This window comes from Equus caballus, chromosome 20 (assembly GCF_041296265.1).
Source record: "Equus caballus isolate H_3958 breed thoroughbred chromosome 20, TB-T2T, whole genome shotgun sequence".
Lineage (NCBI taxonomy): Eukaryota > Metazoa > Chordata > Mammalia > Perissodactyla > Equidae > Equus > Equus caballus.
The window spans coordinates 18,657,501-18,677,348 of NC_091703.1; the positions used below are offsets into that span (position 1 = coordinate 18,657,501).

The window sequence follows — 19,848 nt, forward strand, 5'->3', positions numbered from 1 at the left end:
TCGACCTACCCTCATGACCTCATCTAAACCTAATCACCTCCCCAAAGCCCCTCCTCCAAATACCATCACATTGGGAATTAGGGCTTCAATATGTGACTTTTGGGGACACACAACCTTTCAGTCCATAGCACACTCATGTGCCTCACACTACTGGATAAGATCATGGAGGAAACTTGGAAATACAAAGCGGAGGGATACTATGCCAATCCAAGCGTCTGTTAGTGCAACTATTAATATTTTCATTAGACTGAAAATATCCAGGCAAATGTTAAACCAAACAGGATGGCAGGACTGTCCAAGGCCAAAAGGGACCCTAGCCATTGCTAGGAAGGATGGCCCCTTGTCTTGAAGTTTTTACATATGAACACTAGAGGGCGCTTTAGACTATAATTAAGAATCCTGCTTTAGTTTACACAAGGAAACACAGAATGAACCAGCTTGATGTTGTAAATTTCAATAGTGAATGGTTTATAAAAACTTAGGTAAATCCATATCAGATGGTTTTGATATTCCAAGAACATGAACAAATTCAATACAAATGTTTTGGTGTGTTTGTTCCCACACCCCAGCCCGGAGATTATGATAATCCTAGTTTTGTTTTATTTCAGGCTTTTTTTTAATCTTTAGGAATTTAGGAATGCTTTAAGGTTAGATAAAGATTGGGTTGCAATCTGCCCTCACTAATTGGGGTTTCGTTTTCTCTTAGTAGTGATAGGGAGGGAGCCCTATACAGCCAATTAAAACAATTATAGCGTTGTCCTTGTTTAGAGATGAACCTAATGATATTGTTTTAGATACACGAGACACCCATTGTTCTTATCCTAAGTGTTGATAGGTGAGGGTGGATTGTTAGGGCAAGCACTTCAGTCTTCAGGGAAGCAGTATGAACTGTGAGAGAAAACGTTTGATCTGAATCTGGTCTGGAGCCTGCAGTTCCGTCCCCACTTCTGTGACTTTGGGTAAATCTTATAAGTCTTTCTCAGTGTGTTCCTTAGGAAAGTGATGCAGTTGAACTAGAATGACTCCTAAATCTTTTTCAAGTCTGAATTTTCTAATCCCGACTTTTACACTTGACTTTGATTTAGTCTTAAATTTGCATTTGCATATAGCTGTCATGTCTAGAAATTACTTTTAACTCAAATTGTGAAGTCTGTGATGCTGTGAAAGTAAGGGGGGAGGTAGGTAGTTTCCTGTGTGGGGGCCCTGATAAGTTCTTTACAACGGCTCATGTTACTTTAGAAACAGATAGCTTTGTCAACCGCTAGAAGATGCTCATACAAGCACTGTTGCCCAACCTCAAACCTCCCTTGAAGCAAAAATGATGGTTAAATATTTATATTTCATTGACTTTCCTGTTAGGATTCAGACTAGATAAAAAGCGAGAGACCCAAAATCACTTGAGTTGTTAAATTAAGTCTAATTAGTTTATTTCTGATGCTATGAAAACACCTGAGATAAACATTTGCCAGGTAGATGTAAGCTTCGTTTGCCCTCATATATTTGAGGCCAGACTGTTTAGTCATCTGGGGTTTTATTGAATATTGTTGCCACACAGTTTTTTAATTCCTGAAGAATGCTCTGATTTTCTACTAAAATAAACATATTGTTGAATAGTGTACTCTTTACATGGGAAAATAAAATGTTAGCAACATTCGTCTCTGTTGGGAGGAAAATAATTTGGTTGGAGGATTGTGCAACTCCTGTCTTACACCAACATAAAGTGGTTCTTAGCACGTTTCTAAATTTGTAAAATGTTCAGTAATCTTTTGCATGTGTTTGTGAGAGTGTGTGTGCAACTGTGTGCACGTGCTTGCACGTCTTTTGTCTGCGGGTGTGTCTCTGGATGCTCAAACCTTCCAGTATACGGTCATCTACAGTTCGTAGCTCCTGATAACTCATTTTAGATCTTGAAAGATTCTGTACATTTCGTAGTTCCCCATCTGTGATGGTGAAATCAAAATTCAGCAGATCCCAAAGGGGATTTTCATCTCTTGATAATTTTTTCGTGACTCGTAATGTCTGAACTGAGCCTTGGGAGCAGCAGGCAGATTAGGGGAGGAAAGGACACAGAGGCTGGGCCAAAGAGCAGCAGGGGGAGGCAGGGGTCCTGATGGGTCTCACTCAGAGAATGTGGGCAGGTGGTGAACAGCTGGTCCAGTGTGCAAACACACCAACAGCGGAAGCCTAAGGAGGTCAGTGTCAGGAAGATTCAACCCATTCGTTCATCACCCCTGTATTGAGTGCCAAGTTTGTGCCAGATGCTGTGATTGGTGAAATGAGTGTGGAAGTCTCTTCCCTCAAGCATGTTAAGGACTAGTAGGTAAAACAGACGTAGAAATAAAAGATGATAGAATCATAAATGCTAAGAGGAGTGCCATGGGAGCCCAGGAGTTCAGGCTCTGGGCAGGGGAAGACCTCACTGAGGAGGCAATGCCTAATGTCTTTCAAGGGACAGCAAGGGTACCCCCAGTGGACAGCAGTCTTTTCTAGGTGTGAATGGAGGCAGCATGAACCCCTATCTTTCGTGCAGTGTGGTTGAGGGTGGAATAGGTGTCGAGGAAGGGCAGAAGTGCCTGGAAGATGGGGCTCTTGGTTCTTTTAACACTTTGTAAAGTCTTTGATGAACATACTGCCTTGGGTTCAAGATGGTGCCTTCTAAACCCGTGTTTGCTGTTCCTAAGAGCATCTTCACTTATTGAAGGTGTGCAACCGTTTCCTCGGGCCTTTACCCCAAAATTAGTTTTATTACTCTTCGTTAAAATTACATCAAAAATAACACTGGGGAAGAGCTCAAAAGGGGATCAATATTTTCACTGTTGTTTTTAATGAGGTCGTTGTTGAGGTTATCAGTCATAACTCTCTTAGTTGAAAGTGACTGAAACTCCACACTCAAACCAGTTTATGCAAAAAAGGGAATTTGTGGGGGCTGGCCCCGTGGCCGAGTGGTTACATTCGCGCGCTCCGCTGCAGGCGGCCCAGTGTTTCATCAGTTCGAATCCTGGGCGCGGACATGGCACTGCTCATCAGACCACGCTGAGGCAGCGTCCCACATGCCACAGCTAGAGGGACCCACAACGAAGAATACACAACTATGTACCGGGGGGCTTTGGGGAGAAAAAGGAAAAAATAAAATCTTTAAAAAAAAAAAACAAAAAACTTTTTTTTTTAAAAAAAAAAAGGGAATTTGTGGGTTCATATAATTGGGAAGTCTGAGGGGGTAGAGACGGGAATAACAGGCCAGAGTTTCAAACATTACCACAGGACTCTTTGTCTGTCTACACCCCTCCGCTCTATTCACCTCTGCTTACATCTTTTGGATCCTACAGGTTTAAAAAAAAAAAAAAAAGGTTATCTTTCTTGAGAATTCTAGTGAGGTGGAGAACTTTGGTTGGATTAGTATGTGCCAAATGGCTGGCTGGTATTTTGACTCGTATAGTACAAGTGATGAAAAAACTGTAGAGAAAATTATTAAATAAAAAGTGAAGTCACCTTCTTGTATCACATGCCTCTACTTTTGTGGGGTGAAAGTGTCAGACATTGGAATTAAAAATGTCACACATCAGCAATGAGCAATGAAAATGGAGGGTGATAAAGCAGTTCAGATAACAAGAAGAACAACTTACTTTGAGTGCTCAATATGTGCTAGGTGATTTCCTAACCATTTTTTATGTGTAACACATTTAATTTTTTACAATCCTATGAGATAGACACGACTATTATCTCTACTTTATGGATGAGGAAACTGAGGCACTGGGAGTTGAGGAGACTGTCCAGGGTCACACATTAGTGCATGGAAGTTTGTCTTCAGATATGTGCTCTTAAACACTATACTATACAACACAGTTGCATGGCATAATAATTAGTGGCTAATATCTAATGAATGAATGAATAAATGTTGCATTACAAAGATACTAAGCACATGGTAAAGAAAGGAGGAGGCAAAACTCCACTTTATTTATTTATTTTTTTTTACCAGTAACTAGTCCAATTATTTGAGGCATCCCACCCCAGCTGCCAAGGGTCCAGTGGAGTCCACTCAGTGTCGGGAATGGATTTGCCTGGGTCATAGCAAGGCTCACCTGAACATAGTGAATGCAGGAGCAAAGCCACCTACTAATTCAGCCCTGGGGAGTTTGGTTCAAGGATGGAACAGAGGAGCTTGGGGAACAAGAGTGGGGTCTGCTGCTGGAGAGAACAAGAAAAATGCAAGAAGGAGACATTGCTTGAACTCCCTCTGCAGCTCTGTTCTGGAACATCCTATCAGGAGCCACTTGAGCCTCTCTATGTCCCTCCATGGTCTGCTCTGGGGGCCAGACTTGCTCAGGTTGACAGATGTGTCCAACTTTAGTGGAAACAGAGAGGCCAGACAGACTCTGAAGTTCCAGGACTGAAACTGGTTTCAATGAGGGATGGGTGAGTTGAGGGTTAGGGGAGCTAAGTGTGAGATTAGTCTCCCTTTGCTAATTTTTGTTCGTTTGTTTTTTATTGTAATTTTAAAATTGTGGTTAAATATACATAACATAAAATTGACCATTTTTACATGTACAATTCAGTGGTATTAAGTACATTCACAATGTTTTACAATCATCACTATTATCTATTTCCAGAACTTTTTCATCATCCCAAATAGGAACTCTCCATTGCCTCCTCCCCCCCAGCTCCTGGTAACCTCTCTTGTACTTTCAGTATGAATTTGCTTAGTCTAGGTACCTCATATAAGTGGAATCATACAATATTTGCCCTCCTGTGTCTGGCTTCTTTCCCCTAGCGTAATATGCTCAAGGTTCATCCACATTGCAGCATGTGTCAGAACATCATTCCTTTGTTAAAATTAGAAGACTGGAGGGGAGGTGGGATGAGGTGGTCTGGGCTTGTCTTCCTTGACTGGCAGTGGGAGAAAGGAGAGCAGGGGGCCCCTTCAAAAAGTTCCAAGTTTCACCTGGCTGTTTCCTTGCCACTTCTCAAGGCCAGCAAGTGGTGTGATTGATGGGGCAACAGAAAAACAAACAACTCCCCACCCCCAACCTATCCCCAAAGTCCTCCAAACTGCCTAAAATACAGGGACTAGGAGATTGACTGGATTTAGCAGCGAGACAGAGTGGGGAGTTGAGGTGGGGAGAAGGCCTGTTAATTATTCACACTTTAATGTGAATTAGTATCTTCAGATCATTCTCTAGCATCCCTAGCTCAGCTGAGCAAGAAGGAATTGGAGTGGAGAGTAGAGTAAGGCAAAAGTTTTGGAGTATACGTATGGCAGCTTTATTCACACAGCATCTAAGTCCCGGACATCTGGGGAGAAGGAGGGAGAGAAGAGGAACCTGAAATTGAGAGGAGAAGGCGGAGGAGCTAACCTTGCTCTTGCCAGTCTTAACCAGGACCAGATGGGACACGTCCCTCACTCACCCAGCCCACCTAGAGTCTTGGAATGGGGAGAGATGGGTTTTGCAGCTCCCCCCTTTCCCTCCCTTCCTCCTTTGCAGATTCTCTGGTGATAGAGATATGGAAGTTTCCAAGGCTGACTCCTGGTCAAGCAACGCAAAACTGTTCTTTGTGGAGACAGTTAATGTCCTATTCAGCCGTATTCGCACGTCCACTTCCAGCTCTAAGTTCCTATGGCCCTTGGCTCTGAAGAGGCGTAGGTTTACATACTTTGATGCTCTCATAGAGGCTGGGGGCCTCCTTTCACCTAACTGTTGTTCTTTTCTAGCTTTTAAACCCTGGATTGGTTGGTGAAAATGTAGCCAGCATTGACTGAAGTACGCATGGAGTGGGGAGACAGGAAAGAGGTTTCTAGGTCTGTGTTGTTGACCTGATTCTGTATTATGTCTTCAGTGTTGCTGACCTAATTCTGCATTATGTTTTCATTGAATGAGTTGATTATTTTTATATCATTTCCTGGTAAGTGAATTACCTTCACTGCTTTCAAATTTTCCATGTCCCAACTTCCAGTAGCTTACCACATTTTACATGCGCTTGAAAATTCCCTTCTTAAGCTTTCTCATTCTTTTAATCCAGTAGGAACAATATTGCCTGCTTATTATTTGAACAGCAGCATCGCTGCTGGTATTATAAACACCTTTGTCTTACACATAATTTGTATGAGGAATAAGTTAATATGTATTGCCAAGACTTTAAAGGATCTGTGTTCTTCATGTTGCATTTTAATATTTAATGTCCCAGTGGAATCTTTTTACTTTCATCGTCTTCCGTGAGTGATTAAATATGCGTCACTAGACCTGGCTTTCTTTCATGAACTCTGAAAACTGGTTCCTTGTTAAACAAGTTAGTAATTTGTTCCCTGAAGTTATATTCACTGTGTCCTGCGATTACTGGCATAGCTTTTTGTGTTTCAATTTCAATAAAAACCTTAAAACAACTCTCTTTAAAAAATGTATGTTTTCTTTGTATTTTGAAACTGTGACCCTCCTGTTATCTTGCTGTTAGGTCGGGCATTGGAGAGACATTCTAAGTTCAAATTCATAGGCATCATGACCTTCTTGTTTCTAAAACTTGCTCAATGATGCCCAATTTTTATTATGACCTAATAAAAAGACTCTTTTCTCTTGTGTAAATTTGATTTTTGTGTTTCCTTCCTGCTTTTCAGAAAACTTTGAGATTCTTTTCAGTCCTAAAAATTAAGTGGGAATATTAATTCAATTGTGTGGCTATTAAAAATGTTTAATAAGACATCATTGCCTCAAAATTATTTTAAAAAATTAGGACATTCTAAAAGGAATGATTCTCATGGCGTTATTGATCCCTGCCTGTTACATGTGTTGTGAATGCAATTGATTTATTTATGTGTGTGAAACCTATGTTAAATGTAAATAAATACATTTAGTAACCCTTTCAGGAAGAATTCCCCCTCCTCCATAAAAAGGATAAATTTATTTTACAAGAAGTGATAAAATTTATGTTTTTAAGAAATATAATTTTTAAATTATTTAATACCATGTATTTTTTGCACATTAAATATGCAATCTGGTATTTGTACTTCCTTTTCCTGTTACTAAAGAGAAAAATGACTTTAATGGAGAAAGCAGAAAAAAGCTTTTAAGTCTCTGTCCTTAACTCTGCCTGTATTTCTTTAGTGTAGCTGTATTCGTTGAATAGATTGCTCTAATTACATAGTTCATCTTTGCAGCAGCCTCAACTAATTCAGTTTAAAATCACATTAAGGCAAAACAAAACTTTCTTCTTCTTGTGTGTCCAAACCCATAATTTAGACTGTTCTGAACTTTGAAAAGAATGCTGAACCAATTTTTTTCTCCAACCACAATTCGATATAATTTCCTTAAAAAGCAAGAAAATTGTGCCACATTCAAAGATCTTAGATTTAGCTGTTTAGGGGCTGTTTCTGATGATGGGGAGAAATTAAGTGGACCACCATGTACTATTTTCTTTTGCAAGGAGTGAAGAGAACTAGCGCTGGGGAGCCAGGAGTTACTGTTAATCAACTGAGAAGAAGAGTTGGCAAGGGCGGGAATCTCCATCGTTGACCTCAGCGTTTCAGTGGCTCTTTTGTTTTACATGGACTCTTTCCCCTCCCCCACTTTTTCCCCCATTTTCTTCTCCATATGACCTTTTTTGGGGGGAATATTTGGATGTCGTCTGAGCTTTGAAAAGCCCTTTTCTTTGGGTTCAGTCCATTGGGTCCATTTAGTTCTGCTGTTTTCATCAGAAAAACCTTTGGTCAAATGAAGCACACAGAAGTTTTAAATGATCTCAAGTTCCTTCTTGAGTCGTTTCAGCTGCAGAGTTTCTCTTCCTTTTGCTACTCAGAAAGTCGGGGGCTTTGGAAGCAGGGACTCCCCAAGCCACAACAGCTCCACCGTAGCTCAAAGTCCTGCAGACCAAACGTCTTTCCACTTCCCCCTGTAACTCCATTTGCGTTATGATTTGGGAAATGCTGAACACGGGGCCTCTGGCTTAAGCAATTATGAGAAGGAAACTGTTAGCTCTAGTTCCATAGCATAGCAAAAAGAGAACCTAACTATGTCAACTTGGAGATTTTTACTAGAGAAACAAGGGATTGGTTTAAATATGTAGATGGTTTATGAAGAGGATGTTTGGAGTATTGATTAAGACCAGAACCATTGGCATCAGATAAACCTGGTTCAAAATCTGGCTCAGCCATTGACTAGCCAGGTGACCTTGATCTAACTAATGGATTTTCATCTGTAAACATAATAATAAATAATATTTAGGGGATATTGTAGGACTAGCATATTATTGGGATTTCTAGCACAAGGTAAATGGATCATTTATTCATACATGTGTTTATCCGTAAATATTTTGCTTTGTGTATACAAAGAGAAATAGACATTACAAATTTCTTTGTGGCTGTCTAGCTGAAGTAAGAGTCATGGATATTGTCTCCAGTATTAAAGGTACTTGTAGGTGAGGGAATTTGACATGATGTTCACTAGTACTGAAATACCAGAGGCAATTTTCTGGCCTCCTGCCTAGTGAACTCCTGTTTGTCCTTTAAACCCAACTCTTTATCACCTTCCCTGAGCCTCTAGATGGCAATCATTCTTTCTTCTGTGTTTCCTTTGTACCTGGGCCATGTTCTGTTATTTTTATCTCAGGGTTCCTGTAGTCTCCCCTTTTGGACTCTGAACCTTTTGAAACAGGGATTCTTTTATTCATCCTCACCTCCATCCCCGACTCCCAGCCCCCTACCCCCCAGTGTCTAGCATGGGACCTGGCACAGAGGTATCTATTACTCACATTGAAACGGATTGAATTTTATTAAATCAAATAGCTATATAGAAAACAGGGCCATGCAAAATATTTGGGGCTCACAAGACTGCTAGTTGAGTCTGTGAGGTGTCTCCTTTTCCAGCCTTGGTTTTGATTTCAGGACCCCAATCTCGGCTTAGCACCAGATTGCACATCACATTTGATGCCACTCAGGACTGCAGTTGTCATTGCAGACAATGTGGTGTGATTCATCTGCCAGCAGATGTTAGGTTTCTTGAGGTTTTCCAAGTGGATTGGCTGTTCTTTGGGATATGAACAGCCATGTGGTTCCATCTACTAGAATTAAGAAAAGATTTCCAGTGTGACCCTAGAGAATAAGGGCTCAGATACCAGCTCAGGAATTGTGCTCATATGTCATGGTTTTCCTGGGGAGACTACTCAAATGGATCTAGTACTTGTTTTTAACCTGTATTAAAACAGGGGTATCTCAATAGGGACATCTCTTTATTTGTAGCCTCTATTGAGGCACAAGTTTGCTTTTGTGTCCTTCAGTATCCTCTTCAAGAAAATGAGAGTAAGTTATTCCTCTTCTGGTGGCAGTAAAAAATAACACTGATACATACATAAAAATTTTGTACATAAAAATGGCTCAAACGGATATTTGTCATAATTGAAGATATAACTACAGCCATGTATTGCACAGTGATGTTTTGGAAAATGACAGACTGCGTATAGAATGGTGGTCCCATAAGATTAGTGCTATATAGCCTAGGTGTGTGGTAAGCTATACCATGTAGGTTTGTGTAAGTACACTCTGTGATGTTCACACAAGGGCGAAATCACCTAACAATGCATTTCTCAGAATGTATTTAAGCGACTGTACTTAAATGCATGACTATATTTAAATTATACCTCCCTCTCAAGAATACCAAAATACTGCAAAAGAATCTACACTTAAACTGCAATCTTAACGCTTAAACTACAGATGTAGCAACTATGTATATGTTCTTCTACCTCTTGTAGTTCTTTACTCTCTATGTCCTTTTTTTTTTTTTTGAGGAAGATTAGCCCTGAGCTAACTACTGCCAATCCTCCTCTTTTTGCTGAGGAAGACCGGCCCTGAGCCAACATCCATGCCCATCTTCTTCTACTTTATATGTGAGATGCTGCCAAAGCATGGCTTTTGCCAAGCGGTGCCATGTCCGCACCCGGCATCTGAACCGGCGAACCCCGGGCCGCCGAGAAGCAGAACGTGCTGCACCACCGGGCTGGCCCCTGTATTTCCTATCTTATTCAAGAATTGACTTAAAACTCCTTTTCCCTTGGCCTTGGCCCACTAAGGGTGGGACGGTAGGAGTGGCCTGCCGTGGGTGAATTGCAATGACAGTTGCATTGTCTATGTATAAATGTAAAACAGTAATAAAACTGACTAAAAGTCAGTCTGCTTTTTAATACATGATGACAATTCTAAACAAATGTCACTGATAAAATACTCTTCCCTGAAAAAACTCTTTTGTTGGGCTAAGTTCTAGGCAGTTGCTGTGGATATCACTCAATTTTCATAATATATATGTAAGCTATCCATTAGCACACTTGTATTACTTATTCTTTAATAAACATTCGTTCCGTGTGGAGATTAATTTTGGAGAACTCCTACTTAAACACTGAGCTACTTGCATTCACTTCTTTTTTCTTTTTTTAGTAATGAACATTTCTTTTCTCACAGTTTCTCAGGGTCAGTATCTAGGAGCAGCTTAGGCTCATGGTGCTGGTTCAGCTTCTCTCAGGAGGTTGCAGTGAAGATGTTGGACTGTGGCTGCAGTCATCTGAAGGCTTGCCTGGGGTAAGATCCACTTCCCAGCTCGGTCTTCAGTTCCCCACTGGCTGTTGGCTGGAGGCCTCAGTTCCTAGGCCTGTCCACAGGGCTGTTCATCATGGCAACTGGCTTCCCCTGATGTGAGTGATCCACGCACCTTCATTACGTAAGTTCCTAAAAGTTCAGCAGTATCTGAACTCCCTTCAGGTGTTCGAATCTCTGACCCTTGTGGAGCCACACGTGTCTGTGTTTAAACCATAGATTCGAAATGAACAATGATAGCACAGTGATTGTACAGATGAAGAAATCTGCTTACTTCAATTCTGTCGCTCTTTGTGGCCATTTGGACTTTTTATTTATTTTTAAAATTTGAAACAGTGAAACAGTGCAAATTGCAAGGGATACAATTTTTGTTTGAAAGTGTAAATTTTAGTTTACATGTGACATTTTATTCAATTTGAATAACATCTTTAAAATTAAAATTTGTTTTTCTTTTAAAATTCTTGTTTGTTTTAAAATTAAAGAAGGAACAAGAAAATACAATATTACATCAGTGTGATTTAGTAGTTAACCTAAATTGTAACTTTTTCAGACCTTTTAAATTGAAATTAGCTTAGTTACTGTAATATTCATTCTATATAGATAAATTAATATTCATTATTCACATATAAAGTTAGGCCAATATATAGCTATGTTTTCCCCTCTTTATTCTGAAAATATATTAATTAAAGGGTATTGGTTCATTACTTTTCTCCCTTTTTTTTGAATGGTGATCTTTGTGGTTTTTTGGGCATGATTACATATATTGAGTTAAGATAAATATAAGGATCCCTGCCTACACTTCTTTTCTGGCCATTGTTATTATTTATTTCCTTTTACAGTTGTAACTAAAAATAGTTTTGTCCTGTAGAGAAGGGTGATGTTTGATTTACTCCAGGTCGAATTGGCTGGGTATGTCATTGCTTCTGGGATAATTTTCCATGTAAAGTTTATGTTCCCTAATAACTTTCCTTGTACTCCATACTGACTCAAATAAGCATAGCCTTCTTTTATATAATGACCTGTTCCTCAAAAATCTCCATGTAATCAGAATCTTTGGAAAACAGAGATATTTATAATATATTTTTTTGAACATACAAATTATTCATTTTCTTTTCAGCATGCTCATACCACATTTACCTTTTTTTCCCTTTTCTTTTTTTGGTCAGGAAGATTGAGCTAACGTCTGTGCCAATCTCCCTCTATTTTTGTATGTGGGATGCCGCTATAGCACGGCTTGATGAGTGGTATGTAGGTCCATGCACAGGATCCGAAGCCACGAACCCTGGGCTGCCGAGCAGAGCGTGTGACTCAACCACTACACCACTCGGCCAGCCCCACTTTTTTCCCTTTTTACTCTTAAAAGAGAAGCAGGAAGCACCCATAAAGGGATATTCTGTGTTTTGAGCAAAGAACGTTAGATGCTTCTCCCACCCACCCTACTCCTTACTCTGATTAAGAGAGGCATAGCTCCTTTCAGCCCTGACACAACTTTGTTACAGCCTCATGGGTACTCCCTGGTATTAACGACTCTGCTTCCCCTAACTCTGAAGTCACAGGCCAACTTCTTACCCAACTAGGATGAAAATAGCAAAAAGTTCCCTGCCAAACACAGTCCATGAACCATTCAGGCTAAAGATGAAGACATTTCTGGTTTCCCTGATGAAACCTGGGGACTTAGCTGAAGGAAATCTATCTGGGAACAGGCATGTAACATATGCTTGAATATATTGGTTAAATGAACGAGCTCCTCAGACTTAATGTTAAAAATCAACCAGAAATTTCTGAATGTCCCTTAACTTTTTAAGGAGTAGCAGCATCAGATTCTTTGAGTCCGTCATATCCATAGGCTTGGATGTATTCACTTGTGGGTTTTCCCAGATGTATTTTCAGAAGAGTTCTTTCATAGGATGGTTTGGGTTGAAATTATCTGTAATTCATTCTATTAGTTCAAAATATGAAAAAGATACCTATGATGGGGTGCCTTGCCATCTGAATATTGCTCTCATACTGTCAGAGGCCAGCCAGCCCCGCAGTCCTTAATTTTCCCCGCTTTGCTTGGCACAGGCGAAACCTCCCTGTCCTTTGGCCTCTCCCCACAGAGCCTACTTTCTGTTGAACAACAGTCATTGTTAATCAGACATGCTCATCTGAGTGAATGCATTAGCCAAAGTGTGTCACTGTCTCAGATAAAATAGAGACATTTCCAGAAAACATTTAAGGGGAGCAAACAATGGTGTGAATTTCAGGCCAGTGGGGGAGAAGTCACATGGTATTTCTAGAGAAGGAATTCTGGCTTTGGCATTAGAAAGATTAGGGTACAAATCCTGGCTCCTTAAGCTATTAGCTAGGTGATCTTGGGGAAATGACTGACCTCTTCAAGGCTTGGTTTCCTCATCTCAAAAATGGGGATGATAATTCCAGTTGGCAGGGTGGTGGTTTGGGGTAGGTGGGAAAACAGAGGGTAGAATGCTTAGCACATAGTAGGCTCTATTGGCAGGTATAATTGTGATATTTAGGGCCATTTTAGACTTCTCTGAAGGCTCAACCCATGTGTGAGTTTCTGCCTAGATAGCTGATACAAAGCACTGGTTTTCCTCGGATTAATAGGAACACACTTTTAATTGAAAATGATACCCAAACACTTGGGAATTATTAGTCTGGATATTAGTTTTATTCTTTGCTTCGTGTAGGTGGTTTTATTATTCTTAAATCATCTCCCTTTGAATTTATTGGCGTCTCTTCCAGTAGACGTGATGCTAATCACTGAATCACTTGACGATCAAAGGGATGATGCGTTCAGTTGGAGGCAGGAGCTTCTCTCCAACAAAGGGTCCAAGTTTTCCTCTTAAAGATGTGGGTGTTTTTACATATAGTCACAATAAAGGTAGGAAAATATTATTTTGGATGAATGTGTTACATTTACAGGGTCTAGAAGCTACCCCAAGAGAGGCACACAATTATAACTTGAATATATGTTAAAATAACAAGCCCCAGGATTTTCAACTTGAGAGAGAAACAAGGGCTGTTAGTTTCCCTTGTATGAAAACCCCAATTGAAATATTAAGGAGCTTTAGAAGCCTCTGATAAAAGACCCTGAGAAGGAGATCTGGGCTATTTAATCCTTAATCCAGTGTATTTAATTTCTTTTGGCTAAGGAGGAAAATTATTTTTTTCCTTAAAAAAGTAATTTCCACATTAAATGAAACACTTAGACTCTGGTGTCTTTTTGTGTGTGTGTATGTGAGAGGAAGATTGTTGCTGAGCTAACGTCTGTTCCAATCTTCCTCTATTTTATGTGGGATGCTACCACAGTGTGGCTTGATGAGTGGTGCTGGGTCCATGCCCAGGATCTGAACCTGGGAACCCTGGGCCAGAGAAATGGAGCATGTGAACTTAACCACTCTGCCACCAGGCTGGTCCCTCTGGTGTCTATTTTTAATGAATGAATATGAGAGTTCAGAAAGCCATTTAATCTGCCTATGTGCCAGTTTCATTCTCTATAAAATGAGGGAGTTGGACCAGGCCCTCAGACCTCTTCTGCCTTCACATGCTCTGATTTGTTATGCAGATCATAAGGATTGAATGACTGTTGAACATCTGTCAGTCACACCATACCCTTTAAATAAAGTTGATTGGCCTCTGGAAGATTGTACACTTCTAATATCCCAAGGAAAGGAGTCGTTTAAGCTTTTACAAATGATTAAAAAGGCAGCAAGAGAATTTTGGTTTTTCATTCATTTTTTTTCTTATCAACAAGCAAGTCATTCTTCTTCATTGAAGTTAAATGCTTGTGGCCATTGAGTTTTTCTAGGTGGCTTCTCAGCGTTATTGTGCTTTGCTTGTATAGAATGTGGTATGTTAAAAACTTTCTTCCCCCTCTCCGGAAATTCTTAAACTGTGCCCGCTGGTAGGCACACCACACTATTTTCTGTAGGTTTTATTACAAATTTGCTTCAGGAAGCTTAAAAGTGCAAAGCTCGGTAACCTGGCATTCATTTTTTGTGACATTTTAAGTTTATACTTCCTATAAAATTTGACTTTCTCTTCTATTCTTTAAATTTCACTTAATTTTTACTAGATATTTTGGTGGTAACATTGAAAGAAACATCTATTGTGTTACTCCTTCCAGGAGTTTATATTTAGTTAGTACATATATTGCATTTTAACAGTTTACCAAGTGCTTCACTTGTACTAAACCTCATTTAATCCTCATGAAACCAATGTAAGTCTCATAAGATATTTATAAAGTTAAGCACTGTTAGAATTATCATCTTTTTGTATATTAGGAAATTTACGTATAAGAAGGTTAAATAACATACTGGGCATATTGGCACAGACACCCATAGCCTGCATTCGGCTTCCACAGGCTTTCCACTTTACCACTCAGTTCAGCTCAGTTAAGTCTGCTGTAACATACCCCTTTTTGCAGTTTAAAGGTTTTTGGAAGAGGGTCCTCCAAGAGTGAATTTATTTTGTGAGGAAGATTGGCCCTGAGCTAACATGTGTGCCACTCTAACATGTGTGCCAATCTTCCTCTGTTTTATGTGGGATGCTGCCACAGCACGGCTGGACGAGCAGTACTGGGTCCATGCCTGGGATCCGAACCCGTGAACCCCAGGCCACCAAAGTGGAATGCACAAACTTAACCACTACACCTCTGGGCTGTCCCCAAGAATGAATTTTTAAAGGTAGATTTTTACTTGTTGTGACATTTTGAACAAGTTGATTTTCTCTCTTTCTTAAAGTACTACATAGATCACTCCTCACTCTTTCCCAAAGCTGGCCCTGTGAAATTAATATGGTACGTTTTTAAATTAAGAATTTCAAAATGTTCAACTGAGGAGGATGCCATAGGCCACAGTCAAGTCATTCATTCAACAGTTAAATGAGGCTGCTCTTCCAGGGACTAGGAAGACAGCACTGAACCGAAGAGACAAAAATTCTCATCCTCATGGAGCTGATGTTCTAAGGGCCTGGGTGGGGAGACAGAAAATAAAACAAATGAGTAAAAACATGGCGTCTCATCAGACAGGGATATGTGCTGGAGAGAAAAATAAAGGGACTGCAGTTTTTTAAAGAGTGTGATTGAGAAGATGACATTTAAGTGTCGACTGGAAGGAGGCAGGTGAGGGAGGAGCCTCTCTGGATATTGGGAGACGGAGGCTCCTGGCAGGGGAAGCAGAAGTACAAACACCCTGAAGTGGACACACTCCTGGCATGGTCACCGAAACCTCTAAGTGGAGGAGAAGAAGCAATAAGGACAAATGCAATGATTATATTAGAAACTTCAGCATGGATTAAGCAGGCCCCTGGATGGGCGTTTGTTTGATTATAAGATTTCATAATGCTTTCGGTGCTATAATGGAAATGAGACTCCCCTCATCTCTTTATGTAAAGGGTAGTATTATTGCTGATTTTTGTCAATTCTCATAGCAATTTCAGTTTTCAAAAGACTTTTTTTAGTGTATTATTTTTCTGAATAGGGAATACATTCATAAAGTCTAAAGTTCCAGGGACACATAAGGGTGTATGAGTTAAAAGTATTCCTTCAGTACCATAGACTCCCAGCTCCTCTCCTGGGAGGCAAGAAGATTACCATTTTCCTGGGCCTAGAGACAGTCTGGGCCCATAGATGCAAATATAGCATAGAGGCTGGGGGAGCCAGCTTTGGAGCCACACTACCTGCAAGTCAGTCCTGGTGTTGGTGCTCACTACGTATGTGACCTGGGCCAAGTAGCTAAATGTCCTCATCTGTAGAGTGTAGAGAATAATCACAGGGTGGTTGTGAGGATTAAATGAGATTATATGTGGATATGGTATATAAAGATATAAAATATCTTTATAAAATATCTGATATAAAAGGTCAATAAATTCTCTAAGACATCACGGCTAGAACATGATGGCACAGTGATGCTCAGTTGGAACTCGAATACCACGCTCCAGGCTTCCTAGATGAGTGTCATTAAGTAAGATGGCTCTTACGTGACTTCCTTTCAACTAAATAAGGTACATAAATGCCAGAAACATGTAAATGTAGAAAAACATGTAGGTGTTTACTTGAGAGCCTAATCAAATTCATATCTTTCATTTTTTTATGGTTTTAAGCCAGAACAAATGCATATAAGTTTGTTTTTACATTAGGCAACTTCTATTCTTCTAATGAATGTTTACCAAGTGTTATGTTCTATGCAGCCTCTTCGGCACAGTGGGGAGAAAAGTAGACAAAGTCCCTGCCCTTTGGGCTGCAAACAGCCAATAGGTATTTTCAGAAACATTTCTTTTGTTGAGAATTCATCAGATTTATTGTTCATGGACGTACATCAAATAATTCTCAGAAACAATAGGCTTGTTTTTCATTTGATATGCCTGAGAATGTACTAAGCATTTGGTGGTGGTACTTGCTTTGAAGGTTCAGTGAGTGGCAAGCAGGTATTGCACCGTTTGCCGACAGAGAAGTCATTATCAGTGAAGCACATAAGGGAGACTATGACTTTATAATTTACAAAGGGAAAACAATAGATATGGATTTTAAGTGGAACCTATTAAAGGTGGGCAGTATGAGTGCAGTCTGCCTCGAAACAATGTTGAATTATAAATGCTGCCAGCTATTATTTCTTGAATAGAGGAAGTAAAAAAGCTTGGACCATTAATTCTGGTTTGCCTGATGTATATGGTCTACTCAGCCCCATGTGCCCAGGGGAAATAAAATACATAGTGGAAGATTTGAAAAATAATGAACCCTTCAATCAGCTTCAATCAGGCTTTTTTCCTTTTTTGGGGGTAATGCTTGTTTTGCAAATTTGCTGATAAGTCATGGTAGGAGCGCAATAAAAAAGGAATGATGTTTAGAGTGATTTCAATATTTACTTATTATTTATTCCGTTCGGTGAAAACCATTGCATGTGTTTCCTTTTGTTTATTGGACATTCTTTTTGCCTTGATTACAGTTTCTCTATTTATTTACTCCCCTCACTCCTGTGATTCTGTCGCTTTCATTCCCTAACTTGCCTGTTATAGTCGTGTGTGCGAACACATCTTTCCTAGAAATCCTAGCTTTTCCATCCCTGCTTCAGTTAAGGGTGGGATTCACTTGCAGGATTTTGCCCACCTTTCAGCTCCAGTTAATACCTTGAGTGCAGAGCTGTCCATAGCCCACATGAAAAGACCAAATAACTCATATTCTAGGATTAGAGGTATAAATCGTGAGTGCTTTGCTGCTGGGGGCAGGTTCTTTGCCAGCCCCGCTAGGCCTCCCCTTTACAACCTCCCTGGAACCTCTCTGTGCATCTAGCCCCTGGTTTATTTTGGACCCTTTCTGGTCAGCTGTTCAGTGTAGAGTTCCAGCTCAGCAAGGACCTCAGTGTGTGTCCTGTGACCTGGCAAATAGTATCAGACCTCCAGAACCCTGGAGACCAGGCAAATTTCGTGGTGGCGCTTCTTAGACAGATGGGTTGCTTGGGATTGGCAATGTGTGGTATCACTAAACAGAAATAGGAAAAAGGTGGTGCTTAGCAGCCACTCACTGTTGTTTTCCCAAAAGACATAGGCAGTCTCTCTTGGCCACTTGCCAAATGGCTAAAGGCCTTGGAGTTAAAGGCATCGGGTTTGCAACCCCTTTGTCCCTCCTTACTACTCCTCAGGGAGAAACCTAAAGCAGGATAAGAGGAATTGCTGCTGTGTTTCCCCACAGGAGTTGGAGACATCAGCTTTTCTTTTAAGGTAGCATCATGTCACGTCATTCCTCGAAGTGGGTGGACCTCCACCATTTGTCCTGACTTGTTGAGATTTGCCCTGAGGAGCAGTATGTCTGAATGAAACTCCTGTCCCTTCCCAAGACCTCAGGAAGCCCTGTCCTTTCTCTGAGTCAAAGGTCTCCCCAGCTCCACCTCCTTCCAGAATCCTTCCACAGCCAGCTCCAGTCACTCTCCACTCAGCCTCCTCTCACCCCAACATGCAGCCCCACAACTGGCTTGCTCTTCAGTATCCAGCCACCAAATCCACTTGGAAGCTTTCTTTGGCTCTTTATTTGTTTTTTGCATAATGCTCTGCAACTGTTAACTCTTCCCATTACTGAGTGAGGCAATAGAGTGTGTCCTCAACAATAGGGATTATATCTGACTCTTGGATTTGGTGAAATAATATATATAAACCTTCTAGCCCAGCACTTGGAACACATGGTAGGGAGTCAATATCATCAGCTTCCTTGATCCTTTCTGTGTTCTTATTCTGGCAGCAAGCAACGTGTAGTCAGGGTCTTCAACTTTTGTTTGGTGAGCATAATTGTGGTGTTGTGGGTAGGAGAATGGTAGGCCTTGGTTCCCCATGTTTGGGTTCAAATTCATCCTCTAGGTGACTTTGGATAACTTACGCAATTTGCTTAACATCTGTGCCTTAGTTTCCTTATCTACAGAGTTAGGACTAAGAAGAGCTCCTATCCATAATATTGTTGTGAAGATTAAATTAGTTAATATATTAGGTGCTGATAAGACCATGTGCCTGGTGCATAGTGCTAAGTAAGGGGGAGAAATATCCTGGTATATTAATAATAGAAGTGAGGCTACCCAGGTCGCTGCAGTATATAAAGCAGATATATCTTTACAACTGCAGATATAAAGCAGTGGGCTTTCATTGACATGCAGCATTTAGTAAGGTGAGTTCCCTTTCTCTCTCTCTCTTTGGGAAAACCCAGGACAGATTGGAGCTGAATACGTGGAATGGGGGCTCCAAAACTGAGGTCAAAAGGTCCACTGGCGCAGCCTTGCTGGGGATGGGAGTTTTGAGTCAGCTAAGTAAGATAGACACATTGCTGAAACCCCATGGTAAGAATCACCCAGGGCACTTCTTGGACACATAGACTCTGGAGTCTTGCTTCAGAGAGTCCTATTGAATCAGAATCTTCAAGGAAGGCCTTGGAATCTGATGTCTGACAACCTAGACAAAGAGTACCACCCGGAAACACTAAACGTTCAATGACCCGGGAAGCTTGAAAAAGCACTCATACCTGGGTCTCATGCACTGGGTGTTCTGACTTGATTGTTTTGAGGTCTTGGTGTACAGACGTGAGAACTTTTCTTTTCAAGGCTCCTCACAGAAATCTAATGTGAATTAGGGTTGGAAACCACTAACAGAGAGAGAGAGAATCAGACTTAAGTCAGTATTTCTCAGAATCGATTGGGGCGTTTTATAGAAAGGCAGGTTTATAAGCTCCAGCCCTAGTCTGCTGAATCCTACTCTCTGGTAGTAGAAGGTGGGGTGAGGGTAGGGGTAGGGGGAGTGAGACCCTG

General features: G+C 40.6%; 1 protein-coding gene across 7 annotated transcripts in view; it reads left to right on the top strand.

The window, feature by feature from the left end:
- RNF144B (ring finger protein 144B) overlaps nucleotides 1–19,848 on the top strand; it is a 167,844-nt gene that overhangs the window by 39,837 nt on the left and 108,159 nt on the right. For 3 of the 7 annotated variants that reach the window (XM_070244133.1, XM_070244132.1, XM_070244134.1), the window contains one exon: nucleotides 10,433–10,688. The exons of 2 other annotated variants lie outside the window; for them this stretch is intronic. Coding sequence is in view for 2 of the 5 variants with exons in the window: in XM_070244129.1 (XP_070100230.1) it covers nucleotides 10,469–10,549 (81 nt within the window). In the remaining 3 variants the exon portion in view is untranslated. The remainder of the gene's footprint in view (nucleotides 1–10,432; nucleotides 10,689–19,848) is intronic. 2 more of the 7 variants (XM_070244129.1, XM_070244130.1) reach the window with 1 other exon arrangement.